At 38.9% G+C, this 21,327-nt stretch overlaps 1 protein-coding gene across 1 annotated transcript in view; it reads right to left on the reverse strand.

Moving 5' to 3' along the window:
• The window catches only part of TPX2 (TPX2, microtubule-associated), a 58,122-nt gene that overhangs the window by 10,268 nt on the left and 26,527 nt on the right, over positions 1–21,327 (reverse strand). The window contains exons 7-13 of the mRNA XM_008577242.1: positions 17,237–17,362; positions 15,996–16,124; positions 13,227–13,348; positions 11,970–12,121; positions 10,466–10,637; positions 7,516–7,657; positions 6,611–6,827 (exon numbers count right to left, since the gene is read on the reverse strand). Coding sequence (XP_008575464.1) covers positions 6,611–6,827; positions 7,516–7,657; positions 10,466–10,637; positions 11,970–12,121; positions 13,227–13,348; positions 15,996–16,124; positions 17,237–17,362 — 1,060 coding nt within the window. The remainder of the gene's footprint in view (positions 1–6,610; positions 6,828–7,515; positions 7,658–10,465; positions 10,638–11,969; positions 12,122–13,226; positions 13,349–15,995; positions 16,125–17,236; positions 17,363–21,327) is intronic.

Consider the following 21,327-nt stretch of genomic DNA (forward strand, 5'->3'; position numbering starts at 1 on the left):
GGGAGCGCGGTGGCGCTCCCAACGAGGGTTCGGATCCCACGTACAGACCGGCCACTCACTGGCTGAGCAAGGTGCGGGCGCAACACCGAGGGTTGCGATCCCGTTGCTGGTCCCGGTCCAGTACGGGCGTGACACTGAGGGTTGCGATCCGTTGCCGGTCACGAAAAAAGACAAAAAAAGGAAAAAGGAAAAAAAAAAAAAAAAAAACTACTGGCATCTCCCCAAATGTACTACTGGCTCTTATCTCAATACCTTCATTTGTATTCTCTATGTCTGAAATGCCCCAGATGTTTGAAAGCACCCAACTAATCTTTTTAAGCCTCCATTAAAGCCTTTCAATATATCCACTCCCAGGACCTATATTCTATCACAGTACATACAAAATTTTATTTGCTCACTAATTTAGATGTTCATCTCCGCCTGCTAGCCTATGAATGCTTTGAAGGTGGAGACTATTTTATTCCATCAATCCCCACACCTAACATAGACCTTGGCAAGTATAAGGCATTCAGTAAATGTTTGTCGAATGAATGCAGTAAGAATGAATGAACACATGAGTAACAGAATTTATATCTTGGACTCTAAGAGGATACCTTGGAAGACTTCTCCTTAATCCCAACAATGCTGCAACTGCTCAAAACATGTTCAGAATGTCTTTCTTGGAGTGGCTTTCAAAGCCACTTTTTGGACCAGGCAAGGCAGTTGCTCAATCTTTACTTTTGATTTAACAAAATTGCTTCCGCCTCTATTATCTAAACTCAGTAGTTTTAGCTCCAAGTAACTTCAGACTAGCTTTTAAAAGCAAGTTAATTTTTAAAATGTGAAGATTTGCCATCACTGAAGGAATCCAAAAGACTGTGGCTCAGGATCCAAGACAAGTGGTTTTTCCAAAATGCTTTTTGTGCAGTATCACAATCATTGAAAAGGTTCTCAAGGTGACCACTGTGAAGAGAATGCTCATTCTGCTATGAAATTTCTCATGTATTTTTAAAAGAATACTAGAATCACTGGCATAATGAAATATAGCAGATCTTGTAAACAGAGTGACAAAAGTCCAAGAAATGAGCTTTTAAACAATGCTTACCATAAAATAGCAACAACAAAAATCTGGTGTTCTACAATATCCTGGACAGGTGGACACCAGCATCTTGCTTGAAAGCACCAGGGGTATGTGGAAGTAGAAAGAACAGTGAGCAAGGAGAAGGGGTCTGTGCTAGCCCAGCTCTGTTTCCAATCTGTATAACCTTAGGCATGTCAGGTAGTCTTCTAGGCCTCAGCGTTTTTTCATAAAATAATCAAAATAAATATCTGAGGACTCATTTAGTTCTAAAATAATCCCTCTTTTCCTATTTTTCCCCCTTTCTGCCTCTACCCAGCAGAGATCTGCATTTTAAAAGAGAAGCAATGGAAATCTGTAATAAGTAGGCCATGAAGGAGGTATTTATGAGTGGGATCAACCCTCATAATTAGTTGGGGGAAAGGAAAAGATGATTTATGAAAATCATCTCTGTAGCAACTATCTACCCACACCCCATCATCGCAGCAATCAAAGCTAACTGGGGGCCCAATTAGAAATTAAAAAGAAGGAAATTTGGTTCCCAGAAACAAAAGGTTTCTTGTTTTGCTATTTTAAGTTTCTTAAATTATAAGCTCCTTGAGGGCCAGAACACTGCCGTTTGCATTCCCTTGCCTCCTTCTCCAAAGCACCTACAAGATCTGGTAGTAACTGTTCAATGAATATAGGTTGGCTGACATCATTTGTTTACGTGCTGATCTGCTCTACAAGACTGTGAAGGTTTTGAGGACAAGGGCTACGTCTTACTCTGTCTTTGAATTCCCAGTGTCTAACACAGGCTAGAAACACAGGCTGGTGCATTTCAGCTTGTACCATCACTCACTCAGTTAACCAACATCAGAGTGTCTGTGTCATGGCAGTCACTATGCTAGGTGCTGGGATACAGAGTAAACAAATAGATGTAATATACCCAGTCACTGTTCTCAGGGAGCTCACATTCTAGTGGTGGAAAGAGACAATGAATAAACAACAAATCAAATACTTCCTAATTTTCACAAGTGCTCTGAAGAAACGCAGCAGAATGTGGAGCTAAAGTCTATTAGGGGGAAAATCCTTCAATGAGAACATTTGAGGAAGGTCTCTCTAAAGAGGTGATGTGTGATTACAAGTGGACAATGTGGGTGGACAAATGATGCATTTAGGAAAAGCAGCCAGTATGGGGGATGGGAATGTTTGGGAAGAACACTTCTAAGACAGGATATGCCCCCAAATGTCCTAAGACAAGCTCTCAGGCCTGTCCCAGAGCAGTTAGGAAATTACTGTGAAGAAATGTTATTTCAAAGAGTATGTAGGAGAGAAAAAAAAGCCTTCCGGTCTCCCCAAGTTATCCCTAAAATATCTCTGCTAAAATTACTCACCAACACCACATCTACCTCTCTGGTGCCCCAGCACCCCATTAGATGTCGGCACCAAGTTCACATTTCACACCCTTACGCTCAAGGCTTTCATCACTCCACCTCTGCCCCAAGAGCCCTCTTTTCATCTCTGCCTCATGGCCCACTGCTGCCCAAGCCCATCTCTCATCAGCCCTGTTGTCTCCTTGCCACCTATCAACCACAAGTGGGAGAGCACAAAAAACACTGTAAGAACACAAGGAAACAGAACTTCAGCACTAGAGGGACAAGGATGGGGAAGAATAGTGGCAGAGAGACAAGATGCATTAGACTCTGGGAGTCAGGCTCTTCAGTTCTGCAGTAAGAGTCCAAAACTAAAGTTAAAAGGCCTAACCTCGGGCCGGCCCAGTGGCTCACTCGGGAGAGTCCGGTGCTGATAACACCAAGGCCCTGGGTTCGGATCCCATATAGGGATGGCCGGTTCGCTCATGGGTGAGCATGGTGCTGACCACACCAAGTCAAGGGTTAAGATCCCCTTACCGGTCATCTTTTTAAAAAAAAAAAAAAAGGCCTAACCTCAGGTTCTGCCACCAACTTTGGAAAATGTTTCTGTGGGCAAGCCACATTCTCCTTTCAAAGCCTCCCTTTCTTAAAAATGAAGAGGGTGGAAGAGACATCTAACGTCTCCTTCCATGCTTTGCTTATCTAGAAATCAAGAGTTGATCGGGCTGGCCCGGTGGCGCACTGCTACAGTGCGCCGGTCCCAGTCCGGTATGGGCACGACACTGAGGGTTGCGATCCATTGCCGGTCACGAAAAAAAGACAAAAAAGGAAAAAAAAAAAAAAAAAAAGAGTTGAAGTGAAATCACTAAAATTTTAGTAGGGAGAGCTGCAAACAGCCAGTGTCAAACTCAAAAACTGCATCTGCCAAAACAAACAATGTTAACAGTAAGCATTATGGGGTAGAATAATATAGTATTTAAGGAGATGATGGGCTCAAATCCTGGTTCTGCATACTAGACACCTCTTAGTCTTTATTTCCTTGTCTGAAAAATAGGGATAAGAATAGAAACTACATCTTAGAGTTGCTATAAGAAATAAATGAAATAATCTACATAAAGTACTCAGGACAATGTAAGCACTCAATAAAATAGTCATTACTATTAATATGACTGCTTACTGTGTGTCAGGCACTATACTAAGTTCTTTACCTGGGCTCCCTCTACGTTGCACCCAACAAACCAAAACTCCAGTGCTGGGGCCCAGTAATCTGTTTGTGTAATAAGAGCCCCAGAGGATTCTGAGAATGAGATGGATTTGGCAAACACTTCCCTTCAGCATACCACACCGATTCAGTCACACCTTACTTACCTAGGGATCTGCAGATCTGTTTATACAGAATTCTCAACAGGCATAATCTGGTACAGTGCTACTCTATAAGATCTCACTTAACTAAGTCTTAATGTAACTCTAGTCACCCTTCCCCACTTACCACTTCAGCCTAGCATTTTCAGAGTACAACAAACTGACAAACCAATTTCCTAATCAGTGTTTCCAAAACTGGAATTCTGATATGACTGGCGATATGGAAGATTAGGTGGGATGTAGATTTTTTTTTTAAATAATTATATATTTTCTAAGAATCTTCTATTTTAAACCTACTGTTTTAATACAAGAGCATGGACCCTAGAACCATACTACCTAAGATTTTTATCTCAGCTCTGCCATTGGCTAGTTTTTGATCTTGGGGATGTTATTTAACCTCTATGTTTCCCAACTGTAAAATGGGTTGATAAAAGTACCTACAAGTGCTTACCTCATAGGGTTGTTGTTAGAATTAAGTTATTATATAAAAGTAGGTAGCTTAGAAAACCTTGTATATAACAAGCTTTATATAAGTATTTACTATTGTTGTTATTCATGGCAAAAGTACGGGTTTTCGGGCCGGCCCGGTGGCGCACTGCTACAGTGCGCCGCTTGGGAGCGCGGAGGCGTTCCCGCCGAGGGTTCGGATCCCACATACAGACCGGTTCCCGCTCACTGGCTGAGCGAGGTGTGGGCGCAACACCGAGGGTTGCGATCCCGTTGCCGGTCCCGGCCCGGTGCGGGCGCGACACTGAGGGTTGCGATCCGTTGCCGGACATGAAAAAAGACAAAAAAAAAAAGGAAAAAAAAAAAAGTACGGGTTTTCATTTATGTTTTTATTTAAAAGTTCTCATTAAAATTACTTTATTTATTTTTTTTTTTTTTTGTCTTTTGTCTTTTTCTGTGTCCGGCAATGGATCGCAACCCTCAGTGTTGCCCCCGTACCGGACCGGGGACCGGCAACGGGATCGCAACCCTCGGTGCTGCTCCCGCGCCTCGCTCAGCCAGTGAGCGGGAACCGGTCTGTATGTGGGATCCGAACCCTCGGGCGGGAGTGCCGCCATGCTTCCCAAGCGGCGCACTTATCCAGTGCGCCACCGGGCCGGCCCTAAAATTACTTTAAATTACAAAGTGAGTTGACTTTAAACATATATAAAGTCACTATCTGTATATAAGATACAAGGATATAGTAAAAATTGAGAGGGCAGTATGTGAATTAAATAAAAAAACAAAAACTTAAAGAGGGGGAAAAGCAGGAGCTTGGACAAAATAAATTATTAAGAGCAAGGTGTCAAATGACTGCTATAGAAGCCTTGAGGAAATCATTTCTCTTCTCTGGGCTTCAGTTTCCTTACATGTAAAATGAAAAAAAGTTGAGCTCTTCTGGCTCTAGAATTCTGAGGATTGCATATAGCTACATTTCCCCTGTTCTATCAGAACACTGTTTCCTTAGCAGGTAATGACAAAGAAGGCACAGCTCTTGGAGACTAATTGCTTGAATAGGGGAGGTTTCTTAATGTTTGTTGTAACAGAATTTGGCCTAGAGTACACATGCAACATAGCAAAAGAAAAAGAAAAAGGGCATAGTTCTTGTAAAGCCTGGAAAATTTAACTTCAAGTTGCTTCTGACTCGGTGCTAAGAAAACAGAATAAACAAAATTAGGTACTTAGGTGAAGGTAATTTTTGGTGTTGTTTCACCTAAAACAAGCGAAAAGAGGAAAGAGGACAGGAAAGTACAGTTCTTCTAGTGTTAACCTGGAAATAAGTCAATCCAAATGGGGGGGTGGGTCTCCATTTGCACACCACCTTTGCACTTATGCGGGTGCTTAATTATTTTACTTATTCTTTGACTGTGGCTTCTCTTCCTGATTGCATATTTTCTCTAATATCATGGTTGTGAGACTACCATATCTAGTTTCCATTTGTTCTTAAAAATTTCTTTTCTCTAGTTTAACTGACCCACTCAGAGCTTCTAGTTATGCCCCATGTTTTCCAACTTCAGGATTTTTTCTTAATACTCTGTCTGGAATGCTCTGCCAGTCCATTTCATTTGCATCTCTGCAAGTCCTAATTCTATTACATAATGGAGAGGCAATATAATTAAGTATTAAGATCACAGACTATGGAGCCAGAGTGCCTGAATTCTTATACTTGCTCTACAGTGTACTAGCTGAATGCCCTAGGAAAGTTACATTTACCTCTCTGTGCCTCAATTACCTCATCTAAAATGGGTGATAATTAGGGAGGGAGGTTTCGGTAATGGGCCACAATAATCAACCACATTGTATATTGACAAAATAAAATAAAATTTAAAATAAATAAATTAATTAAATGGGTGATAATTAAAGTAACCTGCCTGAAGGGGCTGTTGTCAAAAATAACGAGCTAATATTATGTAAAGGGCTCAGAGCAGTGTCTGGCACATAACAAGAGTGTCAGGTACTATGACAACAACAATGACACCATCATGACAAGTATGACAACACATTGTCAAGGCTCAGATCAAATGCTGCCTCCTCCACAAAGCACTCCCTGAACCTTCTATCTAGAAGAAATCATGCTCTCCTCTGACTTCTTATAGTACTTTTAACTGTCATCTCTCTCAGAACACGTCTGAAAGAAACACACTTCTACATTATTTACAAATATGTTGTCTCCCTTACTGGACTTTCAGTAGTCTGAGAGCAAAATCTACTTCTGATATGTCTCCTTATCACCTATAGCTCCTAACATGATGCCCTTTTCATAGTATCTACTCAAACATTTGTGCATGGGTGGAGATTTGGTCATGAGAAGGACACTTCTGCCAGCATGCAGAGCCTCAAATATTCTTACCACAACATCTTCTAGGATCTTAGTAGGGCAAGGTCTGGAATGAAATTCAAAGTGTTCATCCTCTGATTTCTTCTTTGACTCTCTCTCATGGATTCTTTTCTCAATTTCTAAATCAAAACCAATAGGCTGAGTGGGTGGTTTCACAGGCGGTTTCTTGGGCAAGATGGGCCCACCTTCAAGAATTCTGGGATCAAGTTCTCGTGCTTTGAATTTGTATCTGTAAGGTGGGAATTTAAATGATAACCACAAAAAAATTTTAATTAAAATAAAAACTACACAAAAAACGAAGTGGGCCAAAAATAAAAAATAATAATCATTTAAGATTACCCATCATACACAGTAAAATTTCAACTTTCTCTATAGCCATTATCTTTACCTCTAGAACAAAGAATGAGATAGTTCTAACATCCCAATCACTTTATTTTTTTTTTGCTCGGACCTCTTAGAGATGATCCCACCGTTTTAAAGACTGGGGCTTCTCTTCACAGAGGAAGTTGCCTCTTCTCGAAAGAAACACAAAAAAGAATGGAACAAGTACTTACGAAACAAATTCCAATGCTAAGCACATTAAGTTTTGGTTTCTTCCACGGATAATAGCTATAAAAGGCTTAGGTAGCCATAAAAAGGTAGGATCTACCTAAATTAACCTCAGAGGACTCTTCCTTAATTGGAATTTTAAGTAAGTTCTCCCACTTCAACTCTGTTTACACTCTAGATGTCCTACTCTCCATATTCCTACTTTCAGTTCTTTAATCACTGAGGCAGGGGCACAGCATACAGAACCTACAATTCAAATGCCATAAATTTTCATGGAAGGAAAAATAGCAATTGTCACCCATATAGAACTGAAAAGAGAGTAGGCAAGATCTTTAAACTCTTCCTCAGACACTGCCAGGAGGACTTACTGCTGTTGTTTCTCAAGCTCTTCAGCCTCCTGATCTACTGCACTTTTGCAGGTCACAGGCCTTGCGCGCTGTTTGGTTTGCAGTACAGGAGTCTGTGGGTCTCTGCAGATCTTGGTCACAGAAGATTTGGAGGGTAACAGGCCTGTAAACCAAGAACACAGACATTTACCTAGCTCCGCGAGATCTAGTTTACCTCTAAGTGCCAACTCAACTAGGCAACCCAGAGATGGATAAACAAACTACGGAGTAGCTGGCCTCCACACTCAGCTCAGCTAACATCAGTTAACCTGACAAACATTCAGTTCCTACTTCCCTATCACTCTTTACTGAGGGGTATAACTAAAGTAGCCTTTAGATACCTTAAAATCTTCTTAACTCGGGGCCGGCCCGTGGCTCACTTGGTAGAGTGCGGTGCTGATAACACCAAGGCCCGGGTTCAGATCCCATATAGGGATGGCCGGTTCGCTCACTGGCTGAGCGTGGTGCTGACAACACCAAGTCAAGGGTTAAGATCCCCTTACTGGTCATTTTTAAAAAAAAAAAAAAAAAAAAATCTTCTGAACTTAAAATCTATCCATGTCTGACAGGTGCCTTATCATTGCACAGGCCTGTACTTTCTCTTGACAATGCAAACTATTTTGCTTCTTACTGATAAGATTTTTGCTTATTTTAGCCTTAAAATTTAAGGCCTTTCTAAAGACCAAGTAATAACTTCCTATTCTATGAATTTCCTGAAAGTATCCACACCAAAGCATCAACTACCTCTCAAAGAAAGTCAAATGGAGAAAGGAAAAAAACTATGCCAAAGCATCAATATTAAGACCATCACCACCACTCATAGAAAATAAAGACTTATCTGACCAGGGGTAACCTTGTCAATTTTCATAATTATATAGAAAGAGTCCTTCAGTTTTGATCTTATCACATAACAGTGGGAAATCAAACAAGATATATTTATTTTAGAAATAAGCCATGCTTCAAATATATATATAATCACTATTTAACTGTAATTGTACAAAGTTTTAAATAAAAATTTGCATAAGAGAATTTTTCTTTCTAGTTGCCAAACTAGGATTCTAAAAGCAGGATATATCTAAGAATCTTATATTATTTAAAAGTCATATTTAATATTTAAATTTCCGGGCCGGCCCGGTGGTGCACTGGAGAGTGCGCCGCTTGGGAGTGTGGCGGCGCTCCCGCCGAGGGTTCGGATCCCATGTGGAGACCGGTTCCCGCTCACTGCACGGTGCGGGCACAACACTGAGGGTTGCGATCCCGTTGCCGGTCCCCGGTATGGGCGTGACACCGAGGGTTGCGATCCCATTACCGGTCAGTAAAAAAGACAAAAAATATATATATATATATTTAAATTTCCATTACGATAAAAAAGATTTCATTATTTTCATAACATAAAATCTTACAAAACCATTTTGGCTATTAGAACATAATAACATTAAGAAATGCTATACTTAAAGAAAATTGTCTGGCTAGCTAACACAGTACTAAACAATGCCTATGCAAGGGTAGAAAAAAATGTAGAGACTCTCAAAGGCAAAACAGCCAGATTCTGCTTTATCCCAAATACTAGCCCTATACTCTCCGCAAATATTTTATATCAACTCCACTCCTCAGACTTCTTTATCTACCTCTTATAGAAATTATTTTCATAAAGACAGAAATTATTAGATTAGAATCTCCTTATCTGTTCACCACCAAATCTACAAACCCACCAGCATTTGCATTCACTCCTCTCACTCTTTCATCCTCCTTTCAAAGAACAATCACTCTCCCCCCCCCCCAAGTACCCTACCCCACCTGCTTGCTCAGGGACTTAATCTATTGGTTATCTCCTCTCTCACCTGTTTTTTCAATGCCTTTATCTCTGCCAGGGAATTCTCAGCATTCAGACATGCTCTACCTATCTCCCACCTCATTTGACTCTTGCATCTCCCTCCACATCTGAAGTGGATTGAATTATGTCCCCCCAAAACTCCATAAAGCTTTAATTGTGTCCCCCAAGTTTTATGTATTAGAAACTTAGCCCCCACTGTGACTGTTAAGAGAGTGGGAAATCCTATTATGGTAATTGAAAGGTGGAGCCTTAAAGAGGTGATTGGATTGTAGGACCCTGCAGTAGTGAATGGATTAAAAATGGTCATCAGGTGTGTGGTTCTGAGGGCTTTAAAAGAAGAGGAGAGTCTGTCTTTCTCTCTTTCTGCACTCTCTGCTTCCAGCATCTTGCAATGTGAGACCGACCCCTGAGTCATTGTCGCCACCACCAGATGGACTTTGGACCTCCCAGCCTTAGGAACTGTAAGCAATAAATGTCATTTTTCTTTATAAGTCACCCAATTTCAGGTATTTTGTTATAAGCAACGTAAACAGACTAATACAACATCCATAGTACTTACCATAATTTTTAATGACCAATTTATCTCTCTCACTGAATTAGAAACTTAATGTCGAGTAGCACTAAGTCCATTTTGTTCACATATCCTCCACACTCAACACAGTGCCTGGTTTGTAGTAGTCAAAAAAAATGTGTTCAATTGCTGAACAAAAAGCATACGACCTTGAATGAATGAAATGCCTTCATTTTCACAGGTAAGTAAACGCACCGTGACACTGTGACACACAAGGCAAAGATATCCTTAATGGATATCTTTAATGGGCAATGATATCTCAGGTTATCTTGATTTTCTCCCCTTGGCCAGTTATTGGACCAAGGATCCAGTGATGGAGGATCAAGATGGTTGATGGGTATAAGTGGACAGATAGCAAGGTGGTGTGAGAAATTCTGAACTGTTTATCTGTTGGCTACATATACTCACATGCTATACTTTAGTTGAAATCCTAGGTTTTAAACTAAAGACAAATTTGTGCCTAAGATGTAGACAAAGAGAATCCTAGGGGAGTCTCCAGCCAAGTATGAAACTGGTAGGACACTTACTAGTATCATCCTTCTTGCTCCGCAAATGATATCTGTTAGGTGTTCGTTTATGGAAGGCTTGGATCTGCTCTGCAAGGGGCACATATGTAGAAGCTGTTTCATCAAATGTTCTTTTCTTTCCTTGGGATAGGTTGAAAGGCTTAATAATGGTACATCCTTTAGTCACTCGGGCCTGTAAAGAGAAAAGTTGTTCCACAAAAGAAATGTTATGAAAGAGCTTAGATCTACTACAAGCCATATATTTAGCACAGAAGATCAAAATGAAAAGGGCCTATGTAAAGCCAAGATTATTATTCTGAAGTTTGTCAGTCCTTGAGCAAGGATTAGTCTGGTCCCATCTTTTTATTTTATTTTATTTTTTTATTTTTATTTTTTAAAGATGACCGGTAACGGGATCTTAACCCTTGGCTTGGTGTTGTCAGCACCATGCTCAGCCAGTGAGCGAACTGGCCATCCCTATATAGGATCCAAACCCGGGGCCTTGGTGTTATCAGCACCGCACTGTCCCGAGTGAGCCACGGGCTGGCCCTTCGTCCCATCTTTTTAAAAAATAAATAAAAAAAGGATCTAGCACTTAAACTATTTGTTCTGCCAAAGTATGTAGGTGGTTTTTCCCAAGAATGTCAATGTTTTGAAGCAATCAAGAACAAGCTTTCTTGGAATTCAAAGAAAAAAAAAAAGCTGCAAAGGTATCCTACCATGAAGCCCATTTGAAAAAATTCATCAATTGGTTAGAGCACGGTGTTGTAACACCAAGGTCAAGGATTCAGATCCCTATACCAGTTAGCCACCAAAACAAAAACAAAAACAAACAAAATTGATTGAACTTCTGAGTCTGCATCAGATCAGGCAGCTGCCTAAATCAGAATCTATATATCCCCCAAATGACTGATAAAGAAGCCTACTTGAATCATTAATTTTAATAAAACATCCTTATTGAAAGTAAAACTCTTCAAGGACCTGTATCTCAAAGGACGAAGCACAATGTTATGGTTTAAGACTGTGAAGGACTAACTTCAAAAAATGATGATGCTACCTACAAATACAATTAGAGATTATTAGTATTAGGACTTTTATTTAGGGTTGTTATTGTTTTTGTTGGTGCTCTGGAACATAAATGTACAGGATTTGAGTGGTCTGAACCAACCCCATTTTTCCCATAAGCCCTGTTATATTTTGTGCACAACTTTGCAAACATAAGGTTTTTTAAAGAATTTTTTTAATAGCAGAAATGCCTATACCTATAATTTTCCATACATAATTCTGTTTTATGTACATTCTCCATTCAGTTTTCACAGCAACTTGGTAAGATGGTTCCCACAGAGGTAGAGTGATTTGTCCAAGATCGCACAGTTAGCAGGAGGCAAAGTGAGGATTTAGATCTATTTTAATTTGAAACATATGCTTCTCTCAACTACACTATTATAAATAGTGACCACAAATGCTACACTTGAAATCCCAACTGAATTAGTAATGGGAATATTCATTTAGTCCATCAACCTACAGGAGACGGAGGATGCTTTCGTAGTTCAGACGTAAAGTTCACTTCCTTATACTCCTCCTGGTTCTTAGGATGTTGTTTGATTCTCTCATCTGTGCGGAAGTGGAAGTCCACTGATTTGGTTACCTGGCTCACTGTTTTCTTCACAGGTTGTCCTGAATGAGAAGCAGAGTAAAACACACATTTGATATTAAGAATAGAGAAAATTAGTAAATCCCTTTATTCCAGTCCTTTTGGTATCTCTATAACCATGGATCTAACTTTAACTTTGTTCACTACCCACATGTAATCCAAAATTTGAAACAGTCTTCAGCGACATAAATATATGTGTCATATTCATTGAGTATTATTGGGTTTAAAGCCCTTCAGTCAGATGCACACTATAAAGAGGTAGCACAGGGAAGAAGAATCCTATTTCCCAGGTGTGGTCATAGTTTTGGAGAGACAGAGTAACTAGAATACTTTTGATAGGAAAAGCTGTAGATTGACTTTAAAAGCACACTTAACTCAGCATCTCTAAGAGGGAAACCCTATAAACTCCAGGGCTGCTTTTTTTTTTTTTTCCTTTTTGTCTTTTTTCGTGACCGGCAACGGGATTGCAACCCTCAGTGTCGCGCCTGTACCGCGACCGGCAACGGAATCACAACCCTCAGTGTCGCGCCCGCACCGCGCTCAACCAGTGAGCAGACCGGTCTGTATATGGGATCCGAACCCTCCTGCCACGCTCCCAAGCGCCGCACTCTACCGAGTGCGCCACCGGGCCGGCCCCAGGGCTGCTTTTTGAACCTAGTAAGCAGGGCTTTATAGCTTTGACTCTACCAATTACAACTCTATGCCACAGCAAAACAGAACTGTGACCCCCTCCTTCAGCTCCCTCAGTCATACTTTTCTTCCATAGTTGCAACTAAATTTGACTCAACTTTCTTTTCTTCTGCCTTTAGGATAAAATTGGGAAAACAACAACAACAAACGGGACTGCCCAATTGCTTTGTCTTCCATCTCAACCCTAGTTCCTTCTTTTTCTGATAGAAAAGAGAGGAACAGCAAGTTCTAAGAAAAAGCCAATGTATGTAAAATGTTCTAGGGAATGATTATTAGTATATAGGTGGAGTCCACATCCAGGCTTCTAAATAAATACTTTTTTTATCCTGACTACTAACTGAGAAAGCCTTTTTATTGCCTTAGAGACTTCAAAAAAAACCCTACCAAGATTACAAAAAGCAACCATCATAAATCAGACTCAACCAGAGCCAAGCTGACCTGCTCCTGCAAGAGCAAGTTTCTTGAATTCTTCATTCTTTTTCCGCATCTCCACCACCTCCTGCTGCATTTTCATTCTCTTCTCCAACTCTTGTTCCTCAGTACTTTTTAGAACCTTCTGCCTAAAAGGCAAAGTAAAGATGAGAGAATGGAGAAGAAAGGGGCTCAGTGATTCAAAGGAGTCTAAAGGCATTACATACAATATGTTTTTAATCTGTTATAAAATAACCATTAAAAACTAAAAAGTATTATCTAATAAACAGATACTAACTTAATTAGATAACACTATAAAAAAATCAGAAAAATCAAAATACGTTATTATCAAAATATTGAAAATTTTTCAGGAAAAAAAAATAGCTAAGCAAACTATAAAAGAAATTACAAAAGACCCACAAATTTAACGACGTGATTTGCTTTTACACCACAGGAAAAACTAAAATGGCCAGAAGAATGGAGAAAATATTTGCGACAGATATGGCAAAGAACTAATATACATACAATAAGTGTCTTGGAAAGGACAGACTTAGAAGTAAAGCAAACTAGAGTTCAAATCCCAACCTGTCATTTCATTCTTTGCCTATATGATCTTGAGAAAACTATTTAACCTCTCTGAGCCTGTTTTCTCCACTGTAAAATGAGTAATATAAATGTAGTCAGCCTTCCGTATTCATGGGTTCTACATCTGTGGATTTAACCAACAGATCAAAAACGTTCAGGAAAAAAATAATTGCATCTGTACAGAACATGTACAGATTTTTTCTTCTTGTCATTATTCCCTAACTAATATAGTATAACAACTCTTTACATAACATTTACATTATATTAGGTATTATAAGTAATCTAGAGATAATTTAAACTATAGAGCAGGATGTGCATAGGTTATATGAAAATACTATGCCATTTTATATAAGGGACTTGAGCATCCATGGATTTGTCTATCTATGGGAGGTCCTGGAACCAATCCCGCATAGAAACCAAGGAACAACTGTACTCATGCTCACAAGATACTTGTATCTGTTAAATCAGATAATGTTTCTGAAGTGCTTGACATATAGTAAAGTTCAACATAGAGTAGCCATTCTCAGTAATGAGAGTATCACTAAGACCACTTATAAAAAATAGACGATTCAAGGCCGGCCCGTGGCTCACTCGGTAGAGTGCGGTGCTGATAACACCAAGGCCATGGGTTCGGATCCTATATAGGGATGGCCGGTTTGCTCACTAGCTGAGCGTGGTGCTGACAACACCAAGCCAAGGGTTGAGATCCCCTTACCGGTCATCTTTTAAAAAAAAAAAAATAGACGATTCACCAAGGAAATATGGAAAAGATGTTTTATAATAACAGTAATACAATCTTGCCAGCAAATAAATAAACATTAATATAGTTTGATGCTGGGGGCTGGAAGAAACGGAGATATGATGGTCAAAAGGTACAAAATCACAGACAGGAGGAATAAGCTTTTCTCAAAAAAATCAATTACACAGCACAGTGAATACAGTTAATAATAGTGTATTATAAATTTTAAAATTGCTTAAGAGAAATAAATTTCAAATATTCTCACCACAAAAGTAAGTATTTAAGTTGATGGATGTTAATTACCTTGGCTTAATAATTCCACACTATAGTCCTAAATCATAACATCACTTTTTATCCCATAAATATATACAATTATAAGTAATCAATTTATAATAAAATTTTAAAAAACAATTTGATGACATTAACATTATATCAATTAAATTTAAAGCAACTTTAAAAGTAAAAACAATGACAATAACAAACAATGCAGATGAGACTATAATAAAATAAAAATCTTCATTCAGGGGCTGGCCAGTTATCTCAGTTAGAGCGTGGTACCAATAACAATAACACCAAGGTCCAGGGTTCAATCCCTGTACCAGCCAGCTGCCAAAATTAAAAAAAGAATTAATTCAAAGCTGATGGCAGTAGGGCCGGCCCATGGTTCACTTGGGAGAGTGTGGTGCTGAGAACACCAAGGCCACGGTTTCAGATCCCTATATAGGGATGGCCGGTTAGCTCACTTGGGAGAGCATGGTGCTGACAATACCAAGGCAAGGGTTAAGATCCCCTTACCGGTCATCTTTTTTGGAAGAGAAAAAAAAAAAAGCTGATGGCACTGTAAACTGATACTTTCATTTCAGAAATAAAACTGGCAATAAATACCAACACCCATAAAATCAGTAATACCCTTTGATCAAGGAATGTCTTTCCTTATTCAAGGAGACTACTCAAAGAAATGGCTCTGCCTATATGTTGTTCACTGATACAGTGAAAAATTGGAAACTATATTTTCAAAAGAAAAGGGTTAAATATAATGATAAAATATTAACAATCTATCAAAAAAAGGATAAATGTGAAGATTTTGTAGTAGCACAGAAAAGAAAAAAGAAAAAAAGAAATAGTCTCATGGCAGATGAATAAAACATGAGCCAAAGGTTGTTTATTAATTAATTGTGAAAATATGTATGTTTTCTTAGGTAAAGGCCAGAACGGGAGCTTAGAAAAATAAAAACTGCTTGATTTAGGTAGCAAGAACCTTTACTTTTTCCTTTAATATCTTTTAAATTTGCTTTAATGGTATGTTTTTCTGTTTCAGATTTGAGCATCCTCCAGGACACACTTAACAATTCACCTCACCATGGTCACAACATTAGGAGTTTCCCAAGCTCCAGGTACACCAGATTGTAGATGTACCCACTTGTAATTTTACTCTATTCACAGTAAAGTTTAAACTCAGGAAAGAAACTTACCTTACAGGTGGTATACAAGAAACGGTATGTCTGCCCTTGGCTTTCTCTGGGCAACATTCATTCTTTTCAGAAGTATCTTGATGAGCACTGCTTTCTTCCTCTTCCTTTGGCTTCTTTTCATTGTTAGAACTTGAGTTCAAAAGGACCAAAAAAAATCTCTCTCAGTTCCCTAAAGCATATCCACACCACCTACTCCCCAAATCTACCACATACAGTTTATATTTTCTCATTCTTTAGGATAACAGGCATGCTTCAACAACAACATTCTTTTAATAGTATCATCAGATCACATGTATCAATGGTTCAAATGAGTAAACTTTGAGAAAGCCAAAAGAAGTTAAGAGTTGTCCAGTGATTGTTTAGGAGGGTGAGGAGGGAGTCTACCTGCTCATCATCAAATGAACAAATGGCAGAAGGCTAACTGCCTTCCCAATATCTATTCCATCTCTTTCTTATTAGTAGAATCCCAATTTGGAGGGAAGCAGCAATGTACCAAGCTACAGTAAGTACTGTACTTACTTCAACAGGCTTTACTGCAACTAGGGGAATCCAAGTGACACAGTCTAGGCAACTGAGATATAATTTAAGGGTTATGGGGAAAGATTTAACTTTCCTGATATGGGTGCTGCCTCCCTTCCTTTACTATACCCTCCTTCTTCTTTTGAACATGGATGCAATGCCTAGAGATACAACAGCTATGTTGTGACAATGAGGCAACAAGCAAAAGAAAAAAGTTAAGAGACAAAGAACAGCCATCTTGGGCAATATATTAAAAAACAGCTAAGAATCACAGAGATATTAGTCCTGGCATTGTTCAGCCACTGAACCAAAGCCAGCAGCAAACAACTTTTAGACCTCTTTGAAGAAAATAAATCATTATTCTTTAACTACTCTAGTTGAATCAACTATTGCAGCAAAAATACATTCCTAATTAATAAATATAAGAATGAGCACCACGCATTCAGCACATTATTAACAACTGAAGCAAAGAGAGGTAAAACCTATGCCAACTAAGATTTGAGTACCCTCCAAGACGCACGTAACAAACAATTCACCTCATCATGGTCACAGCTTTAGGAGTTTCCCAAGCTCCAGATGCACCAAACAGGCTGCAAATGTACCCATTCGTAAGTTTACTTGATTCACACTAAAGTTTAAACTCAGGAAAGAATCTTACCTTACAAGTGGTATATAAGGCACAGTATGTTTGCCCTTGACAGCAAGAAGCTGTGGCTACTTACACTTTCATTTTTTTGGAGGGTGGAATTTCACTGGTGATTACAGGAGTGGCACATCTTTTGGCTTTCATTTTTACATGTTTTTCTTTCTGTTCCAAATCCTTCTGAGCAGAGAGTCTAACAGATCTTCTATAGTAGAGGAGTTGACAAAAACTTATTTATAATGGATACATCTACCACAGATATGCAGATATTTTGCAGAACTGTATATCAAACTACAAAGGGCTATAAAAAAAGTTTAGTGTTATTATCTCCACTCTAACAATCTAATCTCTCTTGTCTTGCTGATTGTTTTTGAAATTCAACCATAACATTTTGGTACTTAAATACACCAGTGTTTGTAAATCAGACCTCAATCAATAAAGCTGATTTTAAAAAAAAAACAACAAATTCCTGTCAATCACCTAGTAAAACTCCCTCCTTTGATAGGTAAAAGTCAAAATAGAGATGGTGACTTGACTTTTATTAGACATCCTAGCAACTAGTCATAGATAGTTACTGTCAGATGTAAATTTAGAGATCAGATCTCCTGGAAATTGACCAAGGTGGTGTTTATTTTTTTCTTTATTTTTTTTTAATTGCTCCCCCCTTTTTTTGTAAAATATAACACATACCAAAAATTACACAAAACAAAAGTAAGTAGTTAAATGATTACAAAGTAAAGACTCATGAAATCGCTGCCTAGGCCAAGACACAGAACCCTGACAACAGCTATCTTGACTTTTACAATAATCATTACCTTTTCTTTATAGTTTTACCAAATAAACATGCATTCCACAAAAATGGTATGTTAGTTTTGGAGGAAAACAAAAAACTATATAATATAATCATATTACTGCAAGCCTTCTTTTCTGTCTGGTTTATTTCTTTCAACATACATTTGTGAGATTCAACCACATTGATTCACATAGTTCTAATTCACTGATTCCTATTGCTGTATAATCATTATAGCAACGTGCCACTATTTATTCAGTGTGCTGTTGACAGACTATTTCCTGATTTTAGCTTTATAAATAGTACTGCTATAATTTTCATATGTCTCTAGGTACATACGTTCTTACACTGCTGTTTGGTATATCAAGTCATAAGATTGCTGGGGCATAGGACATTAATTTGTTTTTCTCTGATAATCAGATTGGGTACTTTTTCACATGTTTTTTGGCCATTTGGTCATCCTCTTTCATGAAGTGTGAGTTCTAATTTTCTGCCTGTTTTCTACTGGGCTGTCAATTCTTTTCTAATTCATTAGTAGGAATTCTTTATGTACTGTGGATATGAGCCCTTTGTGGGTTTTATGTGTTACAGTTTCTCCCACTCTGGGGAGTGGCTTTTCACTTTATATCTTTTGATTAGGTAAATGTGCTAGAATTTATCAACCTCCTCTACCTCCATTATCGTCAGTGCTTTTCTGTGTGTGTACTATTTAAGAAATCTTCCCTCATTCCAAGGTCATGAAGATATTATTCTATATTTACTTACATGAACTTTATAGCTTTAGCTTTCACATTTAGTTCTATAATTTACACAGAATTGACTGTTTTATTTTATTTTATTTTTTTCCTTTTTGTCTTTTTTCGTGTCTGGCAATGGATCGCAACCCTCAGTGTCGCGCCCGTACCAGACCAGGACCGGCAACGGAATCGCAACCCTCGGCGCTGCACCCGCATCTCGCTCAGCCAGTGAGCGGGAACCGGTCTGTATGTGGGATCCGAACCCTCGGCGGGAGCGCCGCCACGCTCCCAAGCGGCACACTGTAGCAGTGCGCCACCGGGCCGGCCCAGAATTGACTGTTTTATACTGAGGGAGGAAGGAACCAAGTTCCAGCCCAAGCACTGTTTATTGAAGGAAAAAAAAAAAACCTTTCCCCATAGGTCTACAGTACCACTTTTGACATATATCGTTCCATATATGTGAGAGTGAGTTTCTATTTGATTTCACTGGTCTTGTTGCTATCTGGGGTAATATGCCCTGCTATCCACTAAACCCTTCAAAAGTATCTTGGCTATTCTTGGATCTTTGCATTTCTGTATAAATTTTAGCATCAACTTGTCAATATGCAAAATAAAAACCATTGGGATTTTTATTCAGATTGCAATGAATCCACAGATCAGTTAGGGAAAACTGACCATCATTTATAATATTGAGTCCCCCAATCCATTAATGTGGTATGTCCTGCCATTTATTTAGATTTTGTTTAATTTCTCTCAATACTTTCTATGTAAAAGTCCTAAATACCGTAAAACATTATCATATATTCAATATTTAAATCTTTACAAAGAAGAATTTCAAACATATTCAAAATTGAAGAAAATAATTCAATGAATTTCTAGGTACATATCATTCAGCTTCAAAAATTATCAACTTATAGCCAATCGTATCAAATTTCCCTCCATCCACCTCCCTAAATTTTGAAGCAAATCCCAAATTTTGAATCTTTCATCTGTAACATTAATCTCTAGAAGGAATTACTCATAAAAAACATACATGGAGTAATGCTGATTGAATTTATCAGGCAAATCTTCCTGCAGATTACTGTAAAACGTAGACAACACAAAAAGACAACTCTTTGAAGGTACTGGATAGTGACCAAAAGCAGGCAGAAAATAGAGGAGCATTTATCCATGAAAAACAGTAACTGCAAAGAGTATGAATTACGAGTTAATAGCTTTTTTGCCTGAGGGCACTCCTCAAACACAGCAGCTCCAGCAGCACAAACAGCAGTCTCCTGGCTAGAGATAACAGAAGACAGAAATCAAGGCCAATAGAGCAGCTGGAAATTTAGGGGGGGAAATCTGAAGTGAGAAAGCTGCAGAAAAGGTGTACCCAAAATTTGAACAAAAACTCTGCACATATCCCTGCATGACTGCTAAACTATGCATGTTTAGGGGAGATTGAGGGGGCCCAGCAAAAAAAAAGGCAGAAACTAACAAAGTACCCATCCTTAAAAGACGTATGGCACTAGATAAGTCTGATAAGTTTCCTGCTTTTGATTAAGTGCATTCCTCAACAAGTATATAACAGGATGGCACAAAACTGAAGTCTTGCTAGTTTGAGGTATTATTAGACAAACCTCAGAGCTGACAGAACAGCTGAAAATTTTGGAGTAAAACTCCAGAATTAAGAGAACTGGAGAGAGGGTGAACTCTAAGACTTAAGAATAAACTCTACTCAGAGTCTTGGCTCACCCACTGACCTGTGCAGGGACAGAGGAGACTCTAGTGAGCCAACTAAAAAAGCAGCAGCTAGAAGCTTAAAAAGAGAGAGAGCAGAAATCAGCTGCTGTACAACTGAGGGGCAAGAGTTTGTATTTGAATCCAGGCAACTTAAATACCTGCTAGCCAAGGGCCGAGCCCGTGGCGCACTCGGGAGAGTGTGGCGCTGGGAGCGCAGCAGTGCTCCCGCCGCGGGTTGGGATCCTATATAGAGATGACCAGTGCACTCACAGCGCTCACTGGCTGAGCGCAGTGCAGCTGGTCTCAAAAAGGACAAAAAGAAAAAAAAAAAAAAAAAAAATACCTGCTAGCCAAAACAATCATCATCTCCTTCATAATGTAAGTGAATCCAGACTTGCTACAATGTAGTATCCAAGTCTTCCAACAAATGCTTTAAAGACATGCAAAAAAAACCCCAAGAAACTATGACACATATGTCAGTGAAAACTGGTTTTGTGTGGGCCTAGATATTGGTTGTGCTAAAGATTTCAGTCATCACAAACATGTTCAAAGAATTAAATGAAAATACAGTCTCAATGAGTAACCAGCTAGGGATTCTCAACAGTGAAATGGAAACCATAAAAAAAGAACCAAACAGAAGTTCAGGAGCTAAATAAAAGAAATGAAAAATTCACTAGGTGGGCTCAACAGCAGACTGGAGACAGCAAAAGAAAGTATCAGGGAATTTGAAAATAAATCAATAGAAATCACCCAATCCAAAGAAAAGAAGTAAAAAAATTGGGGGGGAAAAAAAAAAGCAGAAACTTAAAGTCCTATGGGACAATATCAACCAGTTCCACAAAGTATGCGAGGCCCAGATTTGGGGGGGGGGGGGGGGGCAAAAAAATTATTAAAAAAGGGGAAAAAAAACCAAAATTTGGG

The sequence above is a fragment of the Galeopterus variegatus genome, unplaced genomic scaffold (assembly GCF_000696425.1).
Source record: "Galeopterus variegatus unplaced genomic scaffold, G_variegatus-3.0.2 Scaffold65, whole genome shotgun sequence".
Lineage (NCBI taxonomy): Eukaryota > Metazoa > Chordata > Mammalia > Dermoptera > Cynocephalidae > Galeopterus > Galeopterus variegatus.